This window comes from Salmo salar, chromosome 12, assembly GCF_965601325.2.
Source record: "Salmo salar chromosome 12, fSalSal1, whole genome shotgun sequence".
Lineage (NCBI taxonomy): Eukaryota > Metazoa > Chordata > Actinopteri > Salmoniformes > Salmonidae > Salmo > Salmo salar.
The window spans coordinates 47,931,329-47,957,107 of NC_138302.1; the positions used below are offsets into that span (position 1 = coordinate 47,931,329).

General features: G+C 41.8%; 1 protein-coding gene across 9 annotated transcripts in view; it reads right to left on the bottom strand.

Annotated features, from left to right (window-relative positions):
* The window catches only part of LOC106565275 (TOX high mobility group box family member 2), a 142,722-nt gene that overhangs the window by 92,461 nt on the left and 24,482 nt on the right, over positions 1-25,779 (bottom strand). For 7 of the 9 annotated variants that reach the window (XM_045691419.2, XM_045691417.2, XM_082959009.1 and 4 more), the window contains one exon: positions 448-543. The exons of 1 other annotated variant lie outside the window; for it this stretch is intronic. In XM_045691419.2, coding sequence (XP_045547375.1) covers positions 448-543 — 96 coding nt within the window. Of the gene's footprint in view, positions 1-447; positions 544-11,244; positions 11,396-25,779 lie in introns of those variants that run through there. One more of the 9 variants, XM_045691415.2, reaches the window with a different exon arrangement.

Genomic DNA, 25,779 nt, shown 5'->3' on the forward strand with positions numbered 1-25,779 from the left:
GTTACTTAGGGACAAACAGAGTTCAAGTGGTCTAGAGCTGATCTGGGCAGGTAGTGGATGAACTGGGATCAGCTCCCCACTCTTATTAATTGTGATGTAAAAGGCTGAACCCATCCTAGATTAGCCTTCCTATTCTGAGACAGTTAGTGCATATGGGTCCTGAAGCACATCTCCATAGGGAGAGTGTATAGAATGTTTAGCACAGTACAATATCTTGTGGGGAATGTGTTTTTGTCAGTCACACATACAAAAACACAAGATGCTACCAGTTGAAGACCACAAAACCACCCAATCAGTCTCGTGGTGCCACATCACTGGCTTCTTATGGATGTCACTACTGTAGGGTATAACTGTGTACTAACTGTGTCCCTAATAGGGGTGAAGTGTGGGGAGGGCAGTAAGGGGGGTGGAGTGGTAAGGTGGGGGATAAGGGGAGCGTTCTCTCACCCCAGCAGAGGGCAGTCTCTTCCCGTCGGGGTTAGGGCGCATGGGCAGGGAGCTGTAGAGTCGAACGCTGTGGTCGCCTGATACACCGTATCTGCTCTGTAGAGCGAGAGAGAGAGCGAGAGAGAGAGAGAGAGAGAGAGAGAGAGAAAAAAATCTACTTTGAACATGTTTTCACTCCATAAACCCATCTCTTGAATGATCATGGTTATTGCATGGCTTGAGGCATGCAGCCTACAATACATCTGCATCACACAGATGCAAGAGGTCAGCAGAATTTTGCGATAAAGCAATTGGGATCTGGGTAGATTGTCATCAAGCACAAGCATCCACTCCGTATTGATGTCTACACATAAACCCCTATCTAAGTTTTGGCATTGGCAGCCATGTTGAAATTGTCCCATACAGCATCCTTGATTGCGTTCCAAATGGCAAAGTATTCCCTATATTGTTAACTACTTTGAATAGTTGTTTTAAGTAGTGCACTAATGGGGAATAAGGTGCCATTTAAGACTCATGTGTAGTGAGAGTAACTATATCCCCAGTCCCCACGCAGTTTGGAGACTCTCTCTCCCTTCCCCAATGTTTGTGTGGGAAAACACACGCTGCAGGAGGGTTGGCACTGCAGCTCTGGAGCCTGGGTACTTGGGAATCTAATGACTCACAACAAGGCCCTGCCTGCCAGTGGAGTGTTCGCCTCAGCGGGCTTTACGCTGCAACCACCGAGGCAGCGGGACATCCCATGAGCAGATTCTCTCTCTCTTTTTTTCCCTATAATTTTTGGGATGGTAAAACGTTTCAGTGTAATCTTAAATGACTAAAACCAGATATAATTTATGTAGAAACCATAATGGAGCTATACATGTTTTACTAACAATCCAAAAATAAAAAGTAGACAGTCAAGGACAATCTAAAATTCCCAGTGTCAAGACATGGGGCGCCCATTGATTTTGTTATAATGTTTGATTCACTCAGAAAGCATAAGAACACGGCATAAGCCATGGCAAAATGTGTAAAATTGCAGGAAACTAGGTTTGAAACTGTGTAGAAATCCTAGGCGAAACACTGCTACAGTAAATAGTCTGACAACAATAAGAAACATACATCAGTGATGATACAACTGGCTGTCCCTATAGGAGAACCCTTTTTGGTTCCTGATAGATCCTTTTTTGGTTCCATTGAGAACCCTTTAGGGTTCCAGGTAACACTCTGTGGAAAGCGTTCTACATGGAACCCAAAAGGGTTTTCTACCTGGAATCAAAAATTGTTATTCAAAGGGTTCTCCTTTGGGGACAGCCAAATAACCCTTTTAGGTTCTAGATAGCACATTTGTTTCTGGTATAGTGAGTTGGTGAGTGGTTGAGAAATCAATTTGTTGTGTGAAATCTGTATGTAATTCAACCAGATGTGTATTGTGTACAGTAGTCAGTGCAATAGTTAATGGGTTTACCCAATGTGATGCATACAATGTTCTAATGAGTTGAAAGTCTCTGATGTGGATTACCATGCGAGGGGGGTAAACACAGTGCAGCAGTCCAGAACAAATATCACAATAATAAATATAACTCACTCTCTCTCTCTCTCTCTCTCTCTCTCTCTCTCTCTCTCTCTCTCTCTCTCTCTCTCTCTCTCTCTCTCTCTCTCTCTCTCTCTCTCTCTCTCTCTCTCTCTCTCTCTCTCTCTCTCTCTCTCTCTCTCTCTCATTCACACACACACCACACACACACACACACACACACACACACACACACACACACACACACACACACACACACACACACACACACACACACACACACACACACACACACACACACACACACACACACACACACACACTCTCAAGGGCAGGGTTCCAGATTGCTATGCAGTGAGATACATGTATATTTAACCACGACGTGAGAAAATGTCCACGGACCAATCAGGGCTTGCTGTGCAACTCTTTTCTTGTCAGTCACATGCTGGTGACAAAGACGCACAAAAAGAATGTACAGGAGAAAAGGGGTGCATGCTAAATGGCACCCTATTCCCTAGTGCACTACTTTTGACCAAAGACCTATGAGCCATGTTGAAATGTAGTGTATTATAAAAGGAATAGGGTGCCATTTTGGACTTCATAGCGAAACGCTTGTAAAAACATTTTGACTGACCTGGGTGCAGTGTGAAAAGCAAGCAGTGAAATGCAATAGCAGTCCAATGCAATCGACTATAATGTGAATCCATTTTTATAAAAAGGAAAATATTTTATTTCAAATAATGCAGTCTCAAAGAAAAGTGACACTTTATTGGATTCAGCGAAGTAACGCAGAGTAACTTGTCAGACACAGCTTGGGGGATGCAACCCAATGTGTAATTCCTTTAATCCCAGAGTATAACTGAACATGACTGTACAATAGTTGTCATTTTGTCAATATAGTTTACATTAAAAAAAGCAACACAATTGCTCATAACAATTAAACTTTTTTTAACGTTTCCTTTCCTGACATGACTAAATAGCCAACAAAGAATCGAATGAGCATAGGCCAACACACAACACCAATATACTCAAAATGAAGTGCTAAATGCTAGCCAATGAAGAATTAAGAGTGAGCATGGGGCAACACAAACACACAACACCCACAAATCCAAAATGCACAGCTATACGCAAACCGCTAGCCAACAAAGAAATGCTATAGCGTGAGGCAACACACAAACCCACAACAACCATAGTGCCAACACACACAGGTAACTGATAAACGATAGCAACAAAGAAATGTGTCAGTGTGGGGCAATACACAACACTGATAAAACCCAAAATGCAGAGCTAAATGCTAACAGCTAGCCAACAAAGAAATGTGTACACATTGGGGCAGCACACAAACACACAACACCCATAAACCAAACAGGCTAAGCTACAGTAACTGCTAACCAGCCATGATACCGGACATCGGCTCCATCTCTCTTCAACACCAGCCTCTTAAACAGGCCTTAAGAGGACTATGATGAATTAGTCTAAGTCCCAATAATGTAAACACTAGCTATGTAGCATTGTGTTTAATAGGAGGGGGGCTGTGCACTTAACAGAGGCCCATGACAGTGAGTGTCCCCCGAGGAGAAAATGGCTGTCTCGAACACCTGATAGCTGGCAGGTTGTTAAGGCCCCCAGACAGACGACATCATCAGTCCAGAGTGGGATTTATTGAGAACGTGCCGAATGAATGATTTGGAATTCATGGGTTTGTGTTGAATTGTGTGCATTTTTAGGATCACATAGAAGATTGAGAATGCTCGTTAAGGACAATAACCAAGAGAGTGGCACATAAATGCTAGTAACACAACTGTGATGGTCTATAGTGAAGAATACTGTACGAGCACTGTCGATTGCACAGTCAGATACACAAAAAAAAAAGTGCACTACAGTATAGGGAATAGTGTTCCATTTGGGACGCACCCAGGGATTCATATGAAACACAGTAAAAATACAGAGACAAATGTGCATGTGTTGAAAGCATAGAGAAGCCTACATCTCAAATGCCAGAAGAATCCAGATCCGTCCTTACATTGTCCAGCTCCTGTCATATTGAGGACATACTGTACCTCCGAGCAATAATACAATAATAAAAATAACTCTCTAAGTGATTGCTATATTTCATCGCATGGCGAATTGGCCGCGGGCCCAGTGAGCTATCATTATGCAAATGACGGCAATTCAATTTCAGTTGGTCAGAGGGGGAATTTCTAATTAGGATAACGCAAAACACTCGAGAGAGAGAGAGAGAGAGAGAGAGAGAGAGAGAGAGAGAGAGAGAGGAGAGAGAGAGAGAGAGAGAGGAGAGAGAGGAGGGGGGGGGGGGGGGGAAGAGGGAGTAGCCACTGACGTGAACACCTACACTTCAACTCTGCTGTTTCTGCCCCTGAGTCTGTCTCCCCCTGTTGTACCTGTCAATGGTATCTTCTTACAGGGGTTTCACAGTCTTACTGTACAGTACTACTGTGTCCATGTTAGGACATGCCTCAGTCCCATAGAAAGCCTCTATAGACTCATGTTCTGATCTAGTGATCTGACTTGACTACACCTACTCCTGTAACCAAAAAAGCCACTTTCTACTAACCGAGAAACGTGGGTGTGCTTATGATTACTGTAAATATCACATTCATTATCAAGTCGCTGTTACTGTAACTCAAGTCACTTCCTCAAAACATGCACTTTCTTGTTGACTACTATACTTTACACTGAGTATACCAAACATTAAGAACACCTTCCTAATATTGACTTGTACCCTACAAGGTGTCGAAAGCGTTCCACAGGGATGCTGGCCCATGTTGACTCCAATGCTTCCCACGGTTGTGTCAAGTTAGCAATAGTTAGCAATTTGGGTGGTGGACCATTCTTGAAACTGTTGAGTTTGGAGAAACCCAGGCACCTATTACAAACCCCGTTCAAAGGCACTTAAATATTTTGTCTAGCCAATTCAACCTCTGAACGGCACACATACAAAATCCATGTCTCAATTGTCTCAAAGCTTAAAAATCCTTCTTTAACCTGTCTCTTTCACTTACACTGAAAGGACATTATCATAATTTTCACAATTTCACAGTATTATTCCAACCTCATAGTGTATAAATATATATAAAAACACAGGAAAATCACATGTATAACTGCACCTTTAACAATGACATACTTCAGTATCTATTTTGAATACATTCACTTGGTTCTAGTCATGAAATGTTAAGCGTACATAATGGGAAGTTACTGCTTCCAATTGATGTCAAAATATGTTTTATAATATTTGAGTTGAGGCTTTCTTCTTACAGCGATGGGGTTATACGTTTGCTATTGGATGACTTACATTACAACACAGTACAACACGGCTGGTGTTTTAGGTTGTGTAGCCCTAGCTTCGGATAGTAGTCTACTGTCCCTGTGATTGAGCGTATTTCCAATTCCTCCGCGGTCAATAGAAGCAAAAGAACATCTCCGTAATGAACCACCAAAGTATCGTACAGGGGGGGGGGGGGGGGTGTGTGTGTGTGTGTGTGTGTGTGTGTGTGTGTGTGTGTGTGTGTGTGTGTGTGTGTGTGTGTGTGTGTGTGGTGTGTGTGTGTGTGTGGTTATGCATTCAACAGCTCAGAGGGGGACACTAACGTTCCCAGCACAGAAAATACAAATAAAAATTAGGCTTTGGTGGGAAGCCAAATGACATCTTAGGTTTTTTTGTGGTCTAAACAGTTCTGATTAAGTGAATATGTGCTCTTTGAAAGTGCAAGAGCATACATTTGAGTGTTTGTTTGCGTACTGCACAGATGTGTGCGTGCGTGTGTGCGTGCGTGTGTTGTTATGCCTTTGGTGTCTGTTGTCCATATGACCCTGCTTCTGTAGCAGAGATACTGTACAATGTATTCCTGTGGGTCTTTGCATTACTTACTTTAGCATGGTTCATGTGCAAGTGTGTGTGTGTGTGTGTGTGTGTGTGTGTGTGTGTGTGTGTGTGTGTGTGTGTGTGTGTGTGTGTGTGTGTGTGTGTGTGTTGTGTCAGCTAGTTACACACACACACGGAACAGAGGATATAGCTGAGATCAGCAACTCACACCGGCCTGTCAGATATATTGTCAACCGAGCAAAATAATCACAATTGGACTATGTTAGACTATGGAGGTCATTAGGTTAATTATGTTAATTCATTCAAAGCACCATTACAATACGCTTGGAAAACGAAATCAACTCAACCTTTTGTCAGCATATTAACTACCCTGAAAAGGGAGAGAAGTTAACTTTGTGTGTTTGAAACTACCATATGTACAGTAATTGCATATGCACATACGCCAAGCACATAACCTTAGCAAGGACATTCCTGAACAAACTCTGAATAATTTTTTGCTGAAGCGATTACGTTGAATTTTTGACAGTTATCCAGTGACAAATGTAGCACTTTCAATAATTGTCTCTCAACAAAACACAAATCTTTTCTCGCAAAACAAGGCTAAAAGCCAAACTTTTCCATTTTCTTTCGACAAATTCAACCCTCAAAACATCTCCATTTCCACTGTTTGCTTTTCCCAATTTGTTATGGGATTATTCTACTGGCTTTCGATACAAAAACTGCATTCAAATAATCTACCGTTTGCATGTTCCACCCTCACAAAAGAGCCTCCCCTGTTTTCACCCAAACTAAATCTACTCGCAACGATCTGTTTTCTTAGTGAATCATTGTCGTGTAGCCAGTTCAAAGCTCCACAGACATTCCCCTGTCACTGTGTATTGTATTCTAACTATGCAGTCTGCTCACAGTGTAAGACAGCAGTCAGACGGCACCGTACAAAGATGAGGATTTGAGTGCAAACGACAGAGACAACTTCCATTGCTTTCTGGACCCTTTATTATGCACTTATCTATAGCTTCATGATAGACAGAGTGCTTTTCTGTCTGACTCAGATGGAGCTATGCAGCATGTGAGTGGTATAGCATTGTGTGTACTTTATGAGAGGTATAGAAAGATTCTCGCCTCGACTTACACATGGCAGAAAGGAATACATGGTTGAGTACATTGCTTTTTGAGATTGACACTGAAGGCACATATCCAGTGATTGATCTTATACACTGAGTATAGCAAACATTAGGAACACTTTCCTAATATTGCGTTGCACCCCCTTTTGCCCTAGGAACAGCCTCAATTCATCGGGGGAATGGACTTTACAAGGTGTTGAAAGCGTTCCATGAGGAAGCTGGCCCATGTTGACTCCACTGCTTCCCACAGTTGTGTCAAGTTGGCTGGATGTCCTTTGGGTGGTGGACCATTCTTGATACACACGGGAAACTGTTGAGCGCGAAAAACCCAGCAGCATTGCAGTTCTCGACACAAACCAGTGCGCCTGGGACCTACTCACATACCCCATTTAAAGGCATGTCAATCTTTTGTCTTGCCCATTCACCCTCTGAATGGCACACATACACAATCCACATCTCAATTGTCTCAAGGCTTAAAAATCCTTCTTTAACCTGTCTCCTCCCCTTCATCTACACGGAATGAAGTGGATTTAAAAGGTGACATCAATAAGGGATCATAGCTTTCAACTAGATTCATCTGGTTAGTCTATGTCATGGAAAGAGCAGGTGTCCTTAATGTTTTGTATACTCAGTGTACAACCAAACTTCTATGTAATATCTAGTTTGATTCGTTTTTTGGGAGTTCGGTTTTGCTTTTGTGTTTGATAGTAGCCTACTCTCTTGGACTTGTCTCTCTTGACAATCTTTTTTATTTGTATTTATGCTGAAATACAGAACGGCTGTCTGTTCTGAGTCAACTGCACTAAAAATAAGCAACGTGAAGGGTTGAACCTCACACTTTGCCTTTGCTGACTTATGAATCAGCCAGGCAAAAGCGCTCCCAAGGTCGTTCTGTGTTCTGTCAGTGAAGATACCCCAAAAGAAACCTTCCATGGTCCGTGGAGCAAGTTTGCCAGCCAGAAAGCAGCACAGGCAGAAGCCCTCAAACTTCATTGTGAACCCTCGTACCCTTATAAGTAGTAGGGTCATGTATTACATTAGTCATCTGTATAATGTGCTCTTCTATTGACATCTGCATTGGCTGAGATAAGTCAAAGATGAATTCCTGATGGAAGTCTAATCAATAAAGTATATGATCTCTGGATATAGTCATAATTCGTTCACAAAATGTTCCAATTTCAATGGGATTTTGGAGACACTATGCCAGTTGCATATGATTCACAGAGCACCTGAGCTCGAAATATTCAACTATAAGGATATTTAGCTCACTGCTGCCTATATCTATAGCTGAGGGCACCATGCTGCTCCGGGTCATGTTCAGTAGGGCACACGCTAGCAAACCATCTTACAACATTTTTGAAACGTTTTTGAAACTGAAAACAAAAAAAAAGAGTTCCCTATTAGACAAGTCAAGGCATAGTACCACCCGGTTTTAAATTGTTTCAAAACTTTTCCTCCCTACTGAACACTACCCGAGTGTCAGAGTCAGCCACACAGGTCACAACCCTCATTTATATTATACAGAGAGTTGATCTCATACCCTGTATTTACTGTTGCAGTATCCATACTGTTGTAGTACAACATTATAAATTCACCTCACTGTTGACTGGAAGATCAACAAGAAGTGAAAACTATGCGAGACACGTAAACAGACCGTGGGTAGAGGAAAGGAGGAGGAAGAAGGGGGTTCACTCAAGGTTTTAATAGAATGTTGACAGGTAATAGACCTACACCACACACCACACACACACACACACACACACACACACACACACACACACACACACACACACACACACACACACACACACACACATATACACACACACACACACACCTCCAAGGCTGAGCCTCACCAGGGTCTTTCATTGTGGGTCTGAGATTGTTAAAAAGTTTGTCGACATACAATGTCATGAAAAACATATGATGTGTTGTTATAAGCAACTTTTACCGTCAGGGCCGGACTAGCACAGCTATGGCCCCGGGCACCTACCTCCAGGGGGCCCCCACACCCGATATACTGTATAGTTAACTTTCTGCACATTTGCCATGGGGCAGACAGAAGAATGTGCAGTTTTGTAGCTTATCTCATGCTATTTTACACATTTTGCCTGACCTCCAGGTGGCCCACAACTGACGTATTCATATGCTATCTTTCTTTGGGGTGGGGGGCCCCAGGGGCCCCAGGGTACGTGTCCTGCATGCTCGTTTTGTAATCCGGTCCTGTTAACCATACTTTTCTGCACTCTCTTTTTTTCTTACTGTGTAAATATTGACAGAGAAAGTCAAGCGAGACCACCTATGTTTTCGAAAAACAATTTTTTTTGCTGCTGGAGGCACATTTGTCCCTCAAAAGACAAACTGGTAGCTAAACCAGACAATCTGTGTCTAAATCACAGTGTTCTGCGGTACCTGGGAGGCATTCTCTTGGTAGCAATTCACAACCTTTTTAAATAGCAGCATTACAGGCCCAGTCAGCCTGCTGAAGAATCTGGCAGCTACATGCTTAGCCAGTGAGTAATATCATTATGTAAGCCTAGGCCAGGAGGGCTGGCATAGCTCAGTCCCTGTAGCCACATATCTCCATGTTTGAACTGCATACTGTACAGACAGGGACCAGTGAGAGAGACTACTGTGTATGGGTGTGTCCCAAATGGCACCTTATTTTCTTTCAGTGCACAACTTTTGACCAAGGCCATGGTCAAAAGTAGTGCACTATATAAGGAAAAGGTTGCCTTTTGGGACACACATTGTATGAAACCACTGAAAAATTATTCAGGCTCAACATTTCAGACCGCTGCGGGAAAATGAGAGTGATATTACGCAGTATGCTGTTTATGCAATGGGACTGACATGAGACTGAGTGCATGGGCTCAGGACTGTACAGTATGGTATCTTTGTGGTATCATATCAATGGCGTCTTTAGGATAGCTGTATTCCTATAGGAATGGATTGCAGTTGCCATTTGTGATGGAAGTGGAGTGTGGAGGATTAAATCTACTGTTCCTGAATCCAAGCCAAAGACGTTTTTTTGTTTGTACAGTACCAGTCAAAAGTTTGGACACACCTATTCATTCAAGGGTTTTTCTTTCTTTTAACTATTTTCTACATTGTAGAATAATAGTGAAGACATCAAAACTACTAAATAACACATATGCAATCATGTAGTAACCAAAAAAACTGTTAAACAAATCAAAATATATTTTACATTTTAGATTCTTCAAAGTAGCCACCCTTTGCCTTGATGACAGCTTTGCACACTCTTGGCATTCTCTCAACCAGCTTCATGGGCTAGTCACCTGGAATGGTGTGCCTTGTTAATTTGTGGTATTTCTTTCCTTCTTAACTTCTTGCGGATTAGTAGGACGCTCAAATTCAAATTAAATTACTCTAAATATTAAACTTTCATGAAATCACAAGTGCAATACATCAAAATAAAGCTTAACTTGATGTTAATCCAGCCGCCGTGTCAGATTTCAAAAAGGCTTTAAAATATATCTTGATTTGTTTAACAGTTTTTGGGTTACTACATGATTCCATATGTGTTATTTCATAGTTTTGATGTCTTCACTATTATTCTACAATGTAGAAAATAGTAAAAAGAAAGAAAAACCCTTGAATGAGTAGGTGTGACCAAACCTTTGACTGGTGCTGTATACGTATGCACATGTGTGTGTGCCTGTGTGTGTGTATGCCTGTGTGTACAGTGCCTGTGTGTACAGTGCCTGTGTGTACAGCGTATGTGTATGTACAGTATGTCCGTGTAAGTATGGGTGTATCTGACAGGTTGTGCGGTGTGCGAGCGTGCACGTGTTCTTGTGTTTATGTATGCATGCCTGTTTGTGTGTGTGCATGTTTACGTGCACGCTCGCATGCATGTGTGTGATAGAGTTCCTCCATAAGCCAGTCTGGTCCTTGCATTCCACTCATTGGCGGAGCCCCGAGCATGCAGACCCCTTTCTGGCTAATCGGGGAAGAATATTATGTTGAGACACGTGTAACATTAAGTCCAGATCTGAGTAAATAATATAACATGCGACTGCTTACATTACAGGTAACAATACCCTGCAGCTGTGCCTAGAGCTTTGCTGCACTACATTGCCTAGAAAAAGAAAGACGGAATGGCCATGACAGCCAATGAATTAGTTTGTAGCGCTGCTGGCTTTTAAAAGAACATTTGATCGTGTAATATAGGATTTAGAATGCATAAGATATCATGTATAGGTACAATGCATATTTTGAACTGTAGCTCATGAGAAAAAGATCATACTTTAAGTGCTGAAAAGATAGGCTTGTGTCATGTCGTAATACTATACCATTGGGTGTAGTGCAAGTTCTCCTCTCCCCCACCCTCCATTGTTATCGTTCCATGTCCTAACCTTCAACATTGGTTCCCCCGTGTTTGTTCCCTCTCTGGGCTGCTGTGCAGAGATTGGTTGAGCAGTGACTAAGGGCTAAATTAACCGACTAGGCGAATGTTTGCTTAGGTGTCTGTTAGTCTAGCTGGGGGGGAAGTCCCTATAGCAGCGAAAAGCCACCACTGTGGCTGAGGGGACGACGACGACGACGACATTATAATTTCATATTGTGTGCTTGCTTCCTGCGGACACACTTCGTTACTATGGCTGAAATTATAGTAATAGTCTAAATGTAATGTGTGTTGCTTTGATGCATCGAATAAACAGAGAAATCAGCATAAGTATGTGTTTTGTAAAGCACACATTGGCATATAAAAAAAAAGAAGCAGTTTATGGCATTCAAATTAGTGTGCGAGAACAAGGACTCTTTCCTCTCCATTTATCAACAGCCATGTCTTCCATTGTCAACTTTTTTACTTCCATGCCATTAAGGATGTAGACAAGGATGCTACACATGTCCAAGCAAACATGAGCAACTGATTTGACTAAACGTATAAACCCACCCAGTTTCACTTCATTTCACATTTGGAATGAGAAATATCTGTTGGTATATGAACATATATACACCCATCCCGCCCATGTCTCCTGTCTCGGTAAACATCTATATTCCTCTGCGTGTGAATTAGGGCAAAGAATTCAGGGGTGAACCTGTCCCCTGCAACCAAATTCACAATTCGGGCAAAGAGGAGAGCACTGAGAGAGGGAGAGATACATGTAGAGGTGGAAATAATAAATAATAATAATATAATAATTAATAATAAATAATAATAATAGAACAAGAGGTTCTAACAAAAATTAAGAAAGAGAGAATATACAAAAGCTAGAGAATGACAGAGAAAGAGAACATGAAAAAGAGTGGTAGAAAGAGAAAACTAGAGAAAGAGAGAATAAAGAATAAAGGAAAAGAGTGAACACAAAAATCTAAAAGAAAGAATTGGCAACATTGGAGGGGAGGGGAGAAAGGGAACGAGACCACACGACTTCTCCTCTCCGCTTGAAGTAAGGGAGTGAATAAGTGTCAAGAGTTTGGCTGTGTGGTGCCAGCACTCTAATGAGACCTGTCAGGGCCTGTTAGCAGGCCCAGGCCTCCCTGTGTCCTCGACAGCCTGCGGACAGCTGTTATTAGCCCCGTAATGGCATGCCACAGGGCCAGATAAGGCCTGGCACAGCCTGGAAAACCTTCCTATCATCTTTTCTTGTAGCTCCCACACTTGAGAATAGGGTGACGGCAATAGCGACGCAGCAGAGAAGCTTTCCCCAATGACAGAACTGGTCTATCATGACTACGGAGCACATTTACGAGACTTGGGATGAGGGAGAAGCCAAGATTGTCCAGAGAGCTTGTGGGTAAAAGTGTGAGGTCACAGTCTGTGACGACTAGGAGGAGCAGGTTGGATTTGTAAGGGCTGGTTTCCGCAAACCAGATTAAGCCTTGATTTAAGAGCATGATCATTGGAGAGTCTTCATTGAAAGTGCTTTATAGTCCCAAATAAGTCTGGCAAACCAGCCCAAAAACCACAACCTGTAGGTCTCTTGGATTTCCTTGCTGTTTTCTAGTGTGATAGTGTTTGATATCAGTGCTGGTTTGTCTTTTCTGTTAGACCACAACACATAATCCAATTCAAAAACGTACGCAATAATACTGTAACATCAGACCTATGTCAATATCTAGCAATCGGAGAAAGTTGTTTATGGTTAAATCGGTAAAAGGATACTTAATGGATGTGATAGAGAAGTGAATGTCGGGGCGACAAAACCCTTTCAGATAGCTCCAGCATCCTCCCTATCACGTCCATTATTTCAGTAACCGAGTGGACAAAATACTCTGGAAAGGGTCACATTTTTTGCAACGGCCTCTGTAATATGGCCCCTATCGGGTTGGAAGCTCTGCTTCAGCTCTGATAAGCCCTGTGTTTATTGTCCGACTTCCATTATTTCAACCTGGAGAACCACTGCCCATCAGCCCTCTGCTGCGGTGCCTTCCATCCTCACTCATTACCTCAATGTCAAGAGGAGGTGAGAAAGAGAGAGAGAGAGCTCTGTAGTTCTACATTATGTATTTCTATCTGAACCTTCATGTGTTTCAGATCCTTGAATGCCACTATAACCTTTTTAAGCACCTGCTCTGCAACAAGACACAACCTGATGAAAACCTACACATTCAACATGCAAATCACTGATGCCATTCCCCATGTTTTCTCTGCATGGACTATCTTTACATGTGAGATATCTGGGCACGTCGCGATGTTAACGGGGAAACGTTTCAGACAGGAGAGAGTTAAGTCTCTTATCGCTGGTCTCCAGAAGACATTCCTACTAGAGGCCACCGTCCACTGGTTTCCTGCCTTCTTGCCCCTGCCCTATTTTTTACCTCGCTAGCAGCTCTAGAATACCAAGGGCAGCTTTTTCCTTGTCACTCGCACGTTTCCTGCCATTCTCACTTTGACATTTTTCTTCATCGTTAGGTTCAAAGGGCTCCACCATTTACGTGTCATAACTACTTTTTTTTACCAAACTGTTCATATTCCAATTTTTCACTAGTCTCCTTGTCCTTTCGGTCTTAGGAGGGTTTAGCGTTGGATTTCTTTAGGTGTTCATTTGAGACCATTCCTGGTGCAGATAACCTTTATTAAATCGCTCCCTATCGCAGTCTGTTGTCCCCACATGCTTAAGATGTCAACCGCTGTTCCAGGCAAGCTATGGGAACTGAACTAAATGACTATCGCTCCATAGCACTCACTTTTGTCATCATGAGTGGCTAGTCAAGGACCATATCACCTCCCACTTTACCCCTACAACTTGCATTCCGCCCCAACAGATCCATGGATGACACAATCGCCATTGCACCACACACCACCCTATCCCACCTGGAAAAGAGGAATACCTACGTGAGAATGTGGTTCATCAACTACAGCTCAGCTTTCAACACCATAGCGCCCCCCAAGCTTGTCACTAAACTCAGGGCCCTGGGTCTGAACTCATCCCTGTGCAACTGGTTCCTGGACTTCATGTCGGGCCGACCCCAAGTGGTGAGGGTATGGAACAAAAACGAGACGGCCTACCGGGAGGAGGTTGAAGCCCTGGAAGAGTGGTGCCAGGGCAATATCCTCTCCCTCAACGTCAACAAAACCAAGGAGCTGATCGTGGACTACAGGAGACAGATCAGAGAGCACGCGCTCATCCACATCGATAGGGCCACAGTGGGGAGGGTCAAAATCTTCAAGTTCCTCGGCGTGCACATCACTGAGGACCTGAAATGGTCCCATGACATCGACACCACAGTGTGCTCCATTGGGGGCACACTGCCTGCCCTCCAGGACATTTGCAGCACTCTATGTCGAAGGAAGGACAAGAAGATCATTAAGGACCTCAGCCACCCGGGTAACGGACTGTTCACTCTAATGCTGTCTGGCAGACGGTACAGGTGCATCAGAGCCGGGACCAAAAGGCTTGGAAACAGCTTCTATCACCAGGCCATCAGACTGTTGAAGAGCCACCATAAGCTGTCTACCTCCCCGGTACTCAGTCCTGCACCTTAAATACTTTTTTGCACACATACTCCCACACACTCACACAAGCCTCGTACACACAGGCATAAACACCCACTCTCTCTCTCTCTCACACACACACACACACACACACACACACACACACACACACACACACACACACACACACACACACACACACACACACACACACACACACACACACACACACACACACACACACACACACACAGCCAACGCTGCTGTACCATTTATAAATAGAGACATTAAACACTAGGCACTTCCTGGTACTTTTTATACTGTTTTTCACACTGTGCATTTAAAGTTTAACCAAATACATTTAAACTTTAACCAAATACATTTAAACTCAGTTTTTCACAATTCCTGATATCTAATCCTAGTAAAGATTCCCTGTCTTAGGTCAGATAGGATCACCACTTTATTTTAAGAATGTGAAATGTCAGAATAATAGTAGAGAGAATGATTTATTTCAGGTTTTACTTCTTTCATCACATTCCCAGTGGGTCAGAAGTTGACATACACTCAATTAGTATTTGGTAGCGTTGCCTTTAAATTGTTTAACTTTGGTCAAACGTTTCGGCTAGCCTTCCACAAGCTTCCCACAATAAGTTGGGTGAATTCTGGCCCATTCCTCCTGACAGAGCTGGTGTAACTGAGTCAGGTTTGTAGGCCTCCTTGCTCGCACACGCCTTTTCAGTTCTACCCACACATTTTCTATAAGATTGAGGTCAGGGCTTTGTGATGGCCACTCTAATACCTTGACTTTGTTGTCCTTAAGCCATTTTGCCACAACTTTGGAAGTATGCTTGGGGTCACTGTCCATTTGGAAGACCCATTTGCGACCAAGCTTTAACTTCCTGACTGATGTCTTGAGATGTTGCTCCAATATATCCACATCATTTTCCTGCCTCATGATGCCATCTATTTTGTGAAGTGCACCAATCTCTCCTGCAGCAAAGCACCCCCACAACATGATGCTGCCACCCCCGTGCTTCACGGTTGGGATGGTGTTCTTCGGCTTGCAAGCCTCCCCCTTTTTGCTCCAAACATAACGATGCTCAATATGGCCAAACAGTTCTATTTGTGTTTCATCAGACCAGAGGACATTTCTCCAAAAAGTATGATCTTTGTCCCCATGTGCAGTTGCAAACCGTAGTCTGGCTTTTTTATGGCGGTTTTGGAGCAGTGGCTTCTTCCTTGCTGAGCGGCCTTTCAGGTTATGTCGACATAGGACTCGTTTTACTGTGGATATATATACTTTTGTACCTGTTTCCTCCAGCATCTTCACAAGGTCCTTTGCTGTTGTTCTGGGATTGATTTGCACTTTTCGCACCAAAGTACGTTCATCTCAAGGAGACAGAACGCATCTCCTTCCGGTTTGACGGCTGCATGGTCCCATGGTGTTTATACTTGTGTACTATTGTTTGTACAGATGAACGTGGTTCCTTCAGGCATTTGGAAATTGCTCCCAAGGATGAACCAGACTTGTGGAGGTCTACAATTTTTTTCTGAGGTCTAGGCTGATTTCTTTTGATTTTCCAATGATGTCAAGCAAAGAGGCACTGAGTTTGAAGGTAGGCATTGAAATATATCCACAGGTACACCTCCAATTGACTCAAATGATGGCAATTAGCCTATCAGAAGCTTCTAAAGCCATGACATCATTTTGGGGAATTTTCCAAGCTTTTTGAAGTAGAGGTCGACCGATTAATCAGAATGGAAGATTAATTAGGGCTGATTTCAAGTTTTCATAACAATCGGTAATCGGTATTTTTGGCCACCGATTTGCGGATTTTTTAAATAATTTTTTTAATGTATCATTTTTTTTTTTAAACCTTTATTTAACTAGGCAAGTCAGTTAAAAAACACATTCTTATTTTCAATGACGGCCTAGGAACGGTGGTTTTTTTTACTGCCTTGTTCAGGGGCAGAACGACAGATTTTTACCTTGTCAGCTTGGGGATGCAACCTTATGTTAACAAGCCCAACGCTCTAACCACCTGCTTTACGTTGCCATGGTAAGTTGCTAGCTAGCATTAAACTTATCTTATAAATCAATCAATCAATCATAAACACTAGTTAACTACACATGGTTGATGATATTACTAGTTTATCTAGCCTGTCCTGCTTTGCATATAATCGATGTGGTGCGCATTGGCGAAAAAGGACTGCCTTTGCTCCGACATGTACCTAACCATAAACATCAATGTCTTTCTTAAAATCAATACTCAAGTATATATTTTTAAACCTGCATATTTAGTTAATATTGCCTGCTAACATACATTTCTTTTAACTATGGAAAATGTGTCACTCTCTTGCAAACAGAGTCAGGGTATATGCAGCAGTTTGGGCCGCCTGGCTTGTTGCGAACTGTGAAGACTATTCCTTCCTAACAAAGACAGCAGACTTCGCCAAACGGGGATGATTTAACAAAAGCGCATTTGCGAAAAAAAGCACAATCGTTGCACGACTGTACCTAACCATAAACATCAATGCCTTTCTTAAAATCAATACACATTTTTAAACCTGCATATTTAGCTAAAATCCAGGTTAGCAGGCAATATTAACCAGGTGAAATTGTGTCAGTTCTCTTGCATTCATTGCACGCAGAATCAGGGTATACAGAATCTGGCTCGTTGCGAACTAATTTGCCAGAACTTTACGGAACTATGAAATAACATTGTAGGTTGTGCGATGTAACAGGAATATTTAGACTTATGGATGCCACCCGTTAGATAAAATAGGGAACGGTTCCGTATGTCACTGAAAGAATAATGTTTTCGAGATGATAGTTTCTGGATTTGACCATATTAATGACCTAAGGTTTATTATATTATAATTAAGTCTATGATTTGATATTTGATAGAGCAGTCTGACTGAGCGGTGGTAGGCAGCAGCAGGCTCGTAATAGTCAAAGGTATATGGTTTAGAGAGAAATAGTCGACGCGTCATAATTCCTGTAATAACTTGCGTCTGAACTTGAAAGGGGTTCCTTCGTTATTTTACCATTCATGTCTTCCATAGAGAATGTCTTGATCTACTTCAAATAAGGTCTGTGTTTTGTGCTTAAACCGCCTCGGCGTTTTGATACCCGTGTAAATCTCACTAGGTAACGTTTGTCAACATATTTTCATAAATCCACTCTCCAAAAAAATGTATCTTCGCTTATATTGATCAGAGTTATATCCTATGGATATCTACACAGTTATAAAATTGGCAAGGTGGTGTAAGCCTAAACCAAACACAGACCTTATTTTAAGTTAATCTAAAAATATCCTATGGAATAAATGAAGGAACCGCTTTTCAGATTTTGCTAGAAGGTGTCATGGGAATTATGACTCGCACTTTGGTAGTCAATTATTACCATGCCCATTATTAAAATAGGATTTCCTGCAAGTAGATGTTCTTACCAACTTGCCAAAAGTTTGTTTGTATAGTTTGTTAACAAGACATTTGTGGAGTGGTTTAAAAACGAGTTTTAATGACTCCAACCTAAGTGTATGTAAACTTCCGACTTCAACTGTATATTACATTTTCTCAACATAGCTCATTCTAAATATATCTACTGCTGTACATTGCATTTTTGTTATACTGTTTATACACACCGCATATTTATATACTGGACACTTGACATAGGTCACTCAAATATAGCTACTGCTGTACATATACATTCTTAGTATATATTTCTGGTGTATATGTGCATTTGGATTATTGATACAGTGTCATTTGGGTTGTTAATTGGATTAGTTATGACATTTCTTGATTTCTTGTTTTTAGTTTTGATTATTTGTGTACTTGTTTGACATTTTACTGCACTGTTAGGAGCTAGTAACACAAGCATTTCGCTGCACCCGCTATAACAAATCTGCTAAACTGTGTATGTGATGAATTCATTTTGTTCAAACGCTGTCAAAAATGATCTGTTTCAGGTTGTCTTTGTCAGGTTGAACGTTTCAGTGATTCTTTGTCAGGTTGAATGTTTCAGTGTGTCTTTGTCAGGTTGAATGTTTCAGTGATTCTTTGTCAGGTTGAATGTTTCAGTGATTCTTTGTCAGGTTGAACGTATCAGTGTGTCTTTGTCAGGTTGAATGTTTCAGTGATTCTTTGTCAGGTTGAATGTTTCAGTGATTCTTTGTCAGGTTGAATGTTTCAGTGATTCTTTGTCAGGTTGAACATATCAGTGTGTCTTTGTCAGGTTGAACGTTTCAGTGATTCTTTGTCAGGTTGAACGTATCAGTGTGTCTTTGTCAGGTTGAACGTATCAGTGTGTCTTTGTCAGGTTGAACGTATCAGTGTGTCTTTGTCAGGTTGAATGTTTCAGTGATTCTTTGTCAGGTTGAATGTTTCAGTGATTCTTTGTCAGGTTGAATGTTTCAGTGATTCTTTGTCAGGTTGAACGTATCAGTGTGTCTTTGTCAGGTTGAACGTATCAGTGTGTCTTTGTCAGGTTGAACGTATCAGTGTGTCTTTGTCAGGTTGAATGTTTCAGTGATTCTTTGTCAGGTTGAATGTTTCAGTGATTCTTTGTCAGGTTGAACGTATCAGTGTGTCTTTGTCAGGTTGAATGTTTCAGTGATTCTTTGTCAGGTTGAACGTATCAGTGTGTCTTTGTCAGGTTAAATGTTTCAGTGTGTCTTTGTCAGGTTGAATGTTTCAGTGATTCTTTGTCAGGTTGAATGTTTCAGTGTGTCTTTGTCAGGTTCAATGTTTCTGCGTGTCCTTGTCAAGTTAAATGTTTCAGTGTGTCTTTGAATGGTTGAATGCCAGGGAGACAATCAATACAAATCTTTGGCCTAAGAAATGGAAAGCGCCTTGTAAAAAAAACAAATGATATCAATAATATGGTCAAGTAGAAGTCTACCACAATTCATGCAGATGATTTTATATGCGCGTGTGCATCGATACTGGTTCATAACACCATGGCGTATAATTGGAAGCTACTTGCACCTTGCGATGCATTACAGAAAAGGTTTGAACGCTGTGGGACTACCAATGGCACATGCACTTAAGAGTGTGCACTGATAATATTGTCCATTGTCTAACTGAAGGTTATTTCCAAAGCTAAACACTGAAACGAGATAAAAGGCTAGATAAAAGTATTTTCCCCTAATTCTACTCTAGTGCATGAGCATAAACGCTATTATAGTCAGTTTGATGGATGTACAGTGATGCCGCTGAGATGGTAAAATGACCTTCTTGGTGCCATATTAAACTAGGGATACCTTTTCCAGGCTCAAGGATGCCTTCATAACCCCTATATAAGGACTGCACGCTTCCCACCAAACCCTGTCACCATCCTTTTACATTACATTTCCTTATGGATGACTTCTGAAGCATCAACGTGGGTCTTACAAAGGGTTTAATACACAACGGCAGGTAGTCTAGTGGTTCTAACTTTGGGCCAGTAACCGAACGGTCGCAAGCTTAGAATCACAGAGCCGACAAGGTGAAAAATCTGTCTGTGCCCTTGAGCAAGGCACTTAACCCTAATTGCTCCAGGGTCGCCGTTGATAACGGCAGACCCTGGCCGTGACCCCACTCTCCGAGGGGGAGTTGGGATATACATTTTCAAACCACACATGCGTATTAAAGACATGCTCCGGGAACTTTGGCGACTAGTAAGTACTATTAAGCCTTCCTCTTTGGGCTGGATGTGTCAATGTGTAGTTCATACATTCATAATCTGTGAGCAGAATTACTGTCTTACCTCAATTAGCCACGAAATCCCTAGTTTGAAAGCAACTGTTTCCTGGAAGCTTTGCAGCGTAATTTTCCCTACAATTTCCCCCTAGGTGGGCCAGTCCATTAGCAATTCTAATTCTTCCGCCCCTCACTATTTGAGTGACAGCTAGCAAGATGCACACACAGCAGAGAGAGAAAGAGAAAGAAAGAACAATGACGTGGTGCACATATCTGCACATACTGTATGTGAATTTTTGGGGGACCCCTTTGGTTTACTGGCTAAAAAGTATACATAAGTATAGAATCTCTTTAATACCCACTTGTACATTTGTGAAAAAGGACAACTTTAAGAACCTACCAAATGATTGGTATTTTTTCATTTAAAGTGGGACCATATTGTTTGTTGTTGCCCTGCCACTCATGCATTCATGAATGTCAACACTATTTCCCTACTTCTTAAAGGTGTAAGGTAAATGGTATTGGAAGCCTGTCAGACTACTGGAGGAGGACATGCACAGCTGTCTAAGAGAGCCTTTTTCAACTTTATCTCTCAATCAGAAGGTGTGTATGTGTGTGCGCATGTGCATGCATGCATGTTTGTGCACATGCATATTTGAGTCTGTGTGTGTGCAGGCGTGCATGTGATTGTGTGTGTGCATTCATGTGTGTGTACGTGTGCCTCATAATAATAGACTAGAGAAATGGAGACTGCTGCACTTGGCCATGTGAGAACGGTTCACGAGACGAAGGCAAATAAAGGCAGTCTGGCTTCACTGAAATGGAAAGGCTGTAATCAAACCATAAATCAGAAATCCCTCAACTTCTTCTCCACATCTTTCTCTATGTGTGTGTGTGTGTGTGTTTAGATCAATGAGAAATGCATTTGTGCTGCTGTGTATCAGTGGTTATGCATCTTAGATACCTCAATTTATGTCTTGCTGAAAAGTTCTAGTCAATACATTTGGACAAATAAGCGAATCTCCACCGTAACCTCATTTTAAAAGCTGGCGTTGGCAAAATCAGAGCTATTTGATGAAATATCTGTATGTCAAAGGAAGTTTTGACTCGCCCATTTAAAATAAGCAATTCAGATTTTATAACATGAAATATTGCCACACCTCACTTTTCAATTTGTGTGCGAGTGTGTTAGTGAGTGCACGCATTGTGCCTGTGTGCACACTGCACACACATACGCACGATTGAGTTTATGGATGCATGTTTGTGTGCACCCCTTTGTCTGTGCAAGTGTGCATCTGTGTGTTTGCGGCATGTGTGTGCGTGTGTGTGTGTGTGTGTGTGTGTGTGTGTGTGTGTGTGTGTGTGTGTGTGGTGGGTGGCGTTCGTGCGTGCGTGCGTGCATGCGTGTGTGTGTGCGTGCATGTGTGCGTGCATGTGTGTGTGTGTGTGTGCGAGCATGCACGTGTACATGTGGCGTGTATTTATTTGTCCATGACTTTGAGAGAGAGAACCACCTGGTGTGTTTTAATATCTGGCGAACAGTGGGGTCATTGTCTGAGCAGTGTGATACTGTACTGAGTGACCCATTTAGGGCACAGGCACTGAGCTGACAAGGCACTGTTATGTCTAGGACATCTGGAGGGCCTGAGGCACTGGAGTATGACTGAATCCATTCCATAGAAAGAAAAACATATCTGACAGAGGGACCCAGACACATTCTTACCTATGCTGACCCACAGAGAAAGAGCTGATCCTAGATGTTCAGGAAAAAAAATTTGATGGAGATTTTTTTTTCATTTGATCGCTCCATGGGAATTTCTGGAAGGGAGTCAAGGGTTTCTCTCTCTCTCTAAAGCTGTCTTCTAATTTGCTGCTGAGATTTTGGGGCTGTGGTTTTGCTAGTGCTGTGGTAGCCTGAGAGGCTTGCACAGCAGAAATGTTCAAAGGCGATTGAGTGATAAGTTGAGGGCTTTGAGCGAAGAGTGTTTATTTATTTGTAAAGTCATTTGCGTAAATGATGGGGTTTTCATGAAGATCAAAGCAGAAGTGGGAAATGAAAGGGTTTAGTGCTAGGGGGAATGCCTATTGGAACTCAGCTAAAACAACCATTGAACGCACAAACCAAATGTTGCAATTTCAGTGTTGCATGTTTTATAGTATACAGTGCTCAAATCTGTCCAATGAAATAAGAGCATTGCGTTTTATGTAAATGAGTGCATTCTGTGCTGCAAAAATGAGCAAAGGATACACACTGAATGTTTTCCCCGGGGAAAAGGAAATTATTCAAAATAGATGAAGACACAATTTGCACTAACAGTGGGAAGAAAAACTATTATTTACTGTTTTTTAACATCCATGTTTCTGCAAAAGAAGAAACTAAAAGTACACATCTAATGGTTGCTCAACTAGTAATATAATTATTTCAAAGGCTGAATATTTTCACTAATTTCACTGTCTCCCTTCTGGATTACTACCATGAGGCTGATAGAAAGATAGACAAACAACAGTAACCAACCCAACGCATCCCAAATGGCAGACAAACATAAAGTATATACCTTCACTTCAATGAAACTGCACACGCTTAATTAAACCAATGCCAAAGCCAACTGGCTTTGCAAACTGTCATTTCCATTTTTTACTAAACCGTTCAGTAATTCCAGCATCCTGGGGTAATTCATATTTGTTAAGGAAAGGCAATTGCTGGTGAAGATTGAATCATCGGTCCTTGTTTCATTTTCCATGTAATTAAATCAGCTAATAAAAAAAGAAGATGTAAACTCACAAATGATTTAGGGAAAATTAGCATTTTTAATCACAGTAGATTACTTTAATAACTCAATAAATCTGTCGCAGCTGGAGCGTCTGCGAATGTTGTCACAGCCACTTAGTTCTGCAATTGCAACCAATATCGCCTGATGAGAGAGACAGAGAGAGAGAGAAAGAAGGAGACAGAGAGAGGGGATGAATAGAGAGGTAGAAAGAAGAGACAGAGAAAGAGGATTGAAAAAGATAGAGAGCGAGGCCTCTGAAGCGTGGGAGGGCTTGTTCCTCTCAGAGAAAACCACCACTCACAGCTATTAACTGATAATCCTCAATTAGCTCAGCCTTCACCTTAAGATGCATGAAGCCTGTTTACCGTGTTGTCCCCTTTGTGCTCTGGTACTTGTGAGAGTGCAGCCTAGCGCTACTCTAGCATGCTATGCTAAATCCCCACGCTCTTTAAAGTACTGAGAATGCAAGTTATGGAAGGCTAGGCTATACTGTGCAGCCTAGCAATACTGTAGCATGCTACCCTAAATCCCCATGCTCTGTACAGTACTGAGGAGACTAGTCGTGGAAGGCTAGGCCATATGGGGCACGCTTTGAGAGCCAAATCAAGATGACAGAAAGGTGCTAACATGCTTTGACTCTTACTGATGTCAGACGTTCCATGCCAGGGTGAGGGGGTACAGTGCCCACCTGTTCTGACTACTCTCTATTCATGATTGCACAACCTCTCTGTCAACCTCTAAGAAACCAAAGCATGAGCAAGCAAATATTGTACCATCCAATGTGTATTCTGTTCCTGTGGAGTCTTTGCTCAAACAGAGGTACTAGCAGTGGTACACTAAAGAGAGAGAAAGAAAAAGTGTGTGTGTGTGTGTGTGTGTGTGTGTGTGTGTGTGTGTGTGTGTGTGTGTGTGTGTGTGTGTCAGTGGAGGCTCCTCAGAGGAGAAAGGGGAGAACCATCCTCCTCAGTGAATTTCATAAAAATAACATTTTTAAAACATTGAAAAAGTTATCCAGTTTAGAGAAAACTATACTAAATATGTTCACGCCACCAAAAAATTGTTTAAAACACACTGTTTTGAAATGAAGGTCTACAGTAGCTTCAACAGCACTCACCATACAGCTAGCTTCCATCCTCCTCTTGGTACATTGACTTCAATACAAAACCTAGGAGGCTCTTGGTTCTCACCCCCTTCCATAGACTTACACAGTAATTATGGCAACTTCCGGAGGCCGTCCTCCAACCTATCAGAGCTCTTGCATCATGAACTGACATACTGTCCAACCAATCAAAGGATCAGAAAATGTATCTAGTACTGAAAGCATAAGCTACAGCTAGCTAGCACTGCAGTGCATAAAATGTGGTGAGTAGTTGACTCAAAGAGAGAGAAAGACAATAGTAGAACAGTTTTGAACAAATTAATTTCTTCAAAAAATGAAGGAGAAGCAAGAGAGAGAGAAAGAGAGAGATTTCATTAAAAAAATCAATTTAAGTTTCTCTTACTTAGCTAGAAAATGCAGCTGGCTAGTTTAGTTACTCAAACACCCAGCTCAAACAGAGGGATGCTATGTTAGCTAGCTGGCTATGACTATCCAACACAACACTGGAACTCTTCCAAATCAAGGTAAGCTTTTGGTTTTATTAATGTATTGCCACCGGGCCCACCGGTGTAACTGCTTACTGACTATACACGGTAACGTTACTGTATGATTGTAGCGGGTTTACTAACGCATTAGACTAGGACGTTACTTTAGCTAATATGGAGACAACAATGTAGGCTGTGTGTAGCGGTTATGACATGGTTTGGCTTGGAAAGGTTTTTTTGCCTGGTCACATACAGCTGATGTGTTTGTGCATTGAAGTCCACAAATGAAGGGAAAAGGTGAGAGGAAGTGAGTACATTGAGACGAGAAGGAATACAAAGTGGCTACTATGAAAGTGAACTGTGTTTGTTTATGCGTGATCAGGGGTATATTCATTTTGCCAATTCTGTTGAAAAATGTTTCTTAAACGGAAGCAAACGAAACAGGGATGAAAATACCTGAATTTGTCCAATTTAAACTCTCGTTTGCAACTGTTGGACAAATGATTACACCCTAGATCAGCTAGATGCAGGCAAGAGTGTGCAAGGCAGTATTGAATGTGTCACTGTCTGTCCATGTGTCACTGTCTGTCATCTCAAATGTTTCTCTCGACCTACGTTGTAAACTTTCATTCATAGACTAGGTTGTACCAACTTCATGATGAGTATAGGGAATATTTGAGTATCATGTAGTAGCCTAAACCTATCGATGTTACATTGAACTGGGTAAATGGAATATGAATGACAGCCATCCAACATGCTGTAATATAAAGAAGCACACTCTCAAGTATCTGAATGACCAAGCCAGTACATGTGTGTCTATGCACTTCATTATAACTGGACATACAGTGCCTTCAGAAAGAATTCATACCCATTGACTTATTCCACATTTTGCTCAAAGGGATATTCAA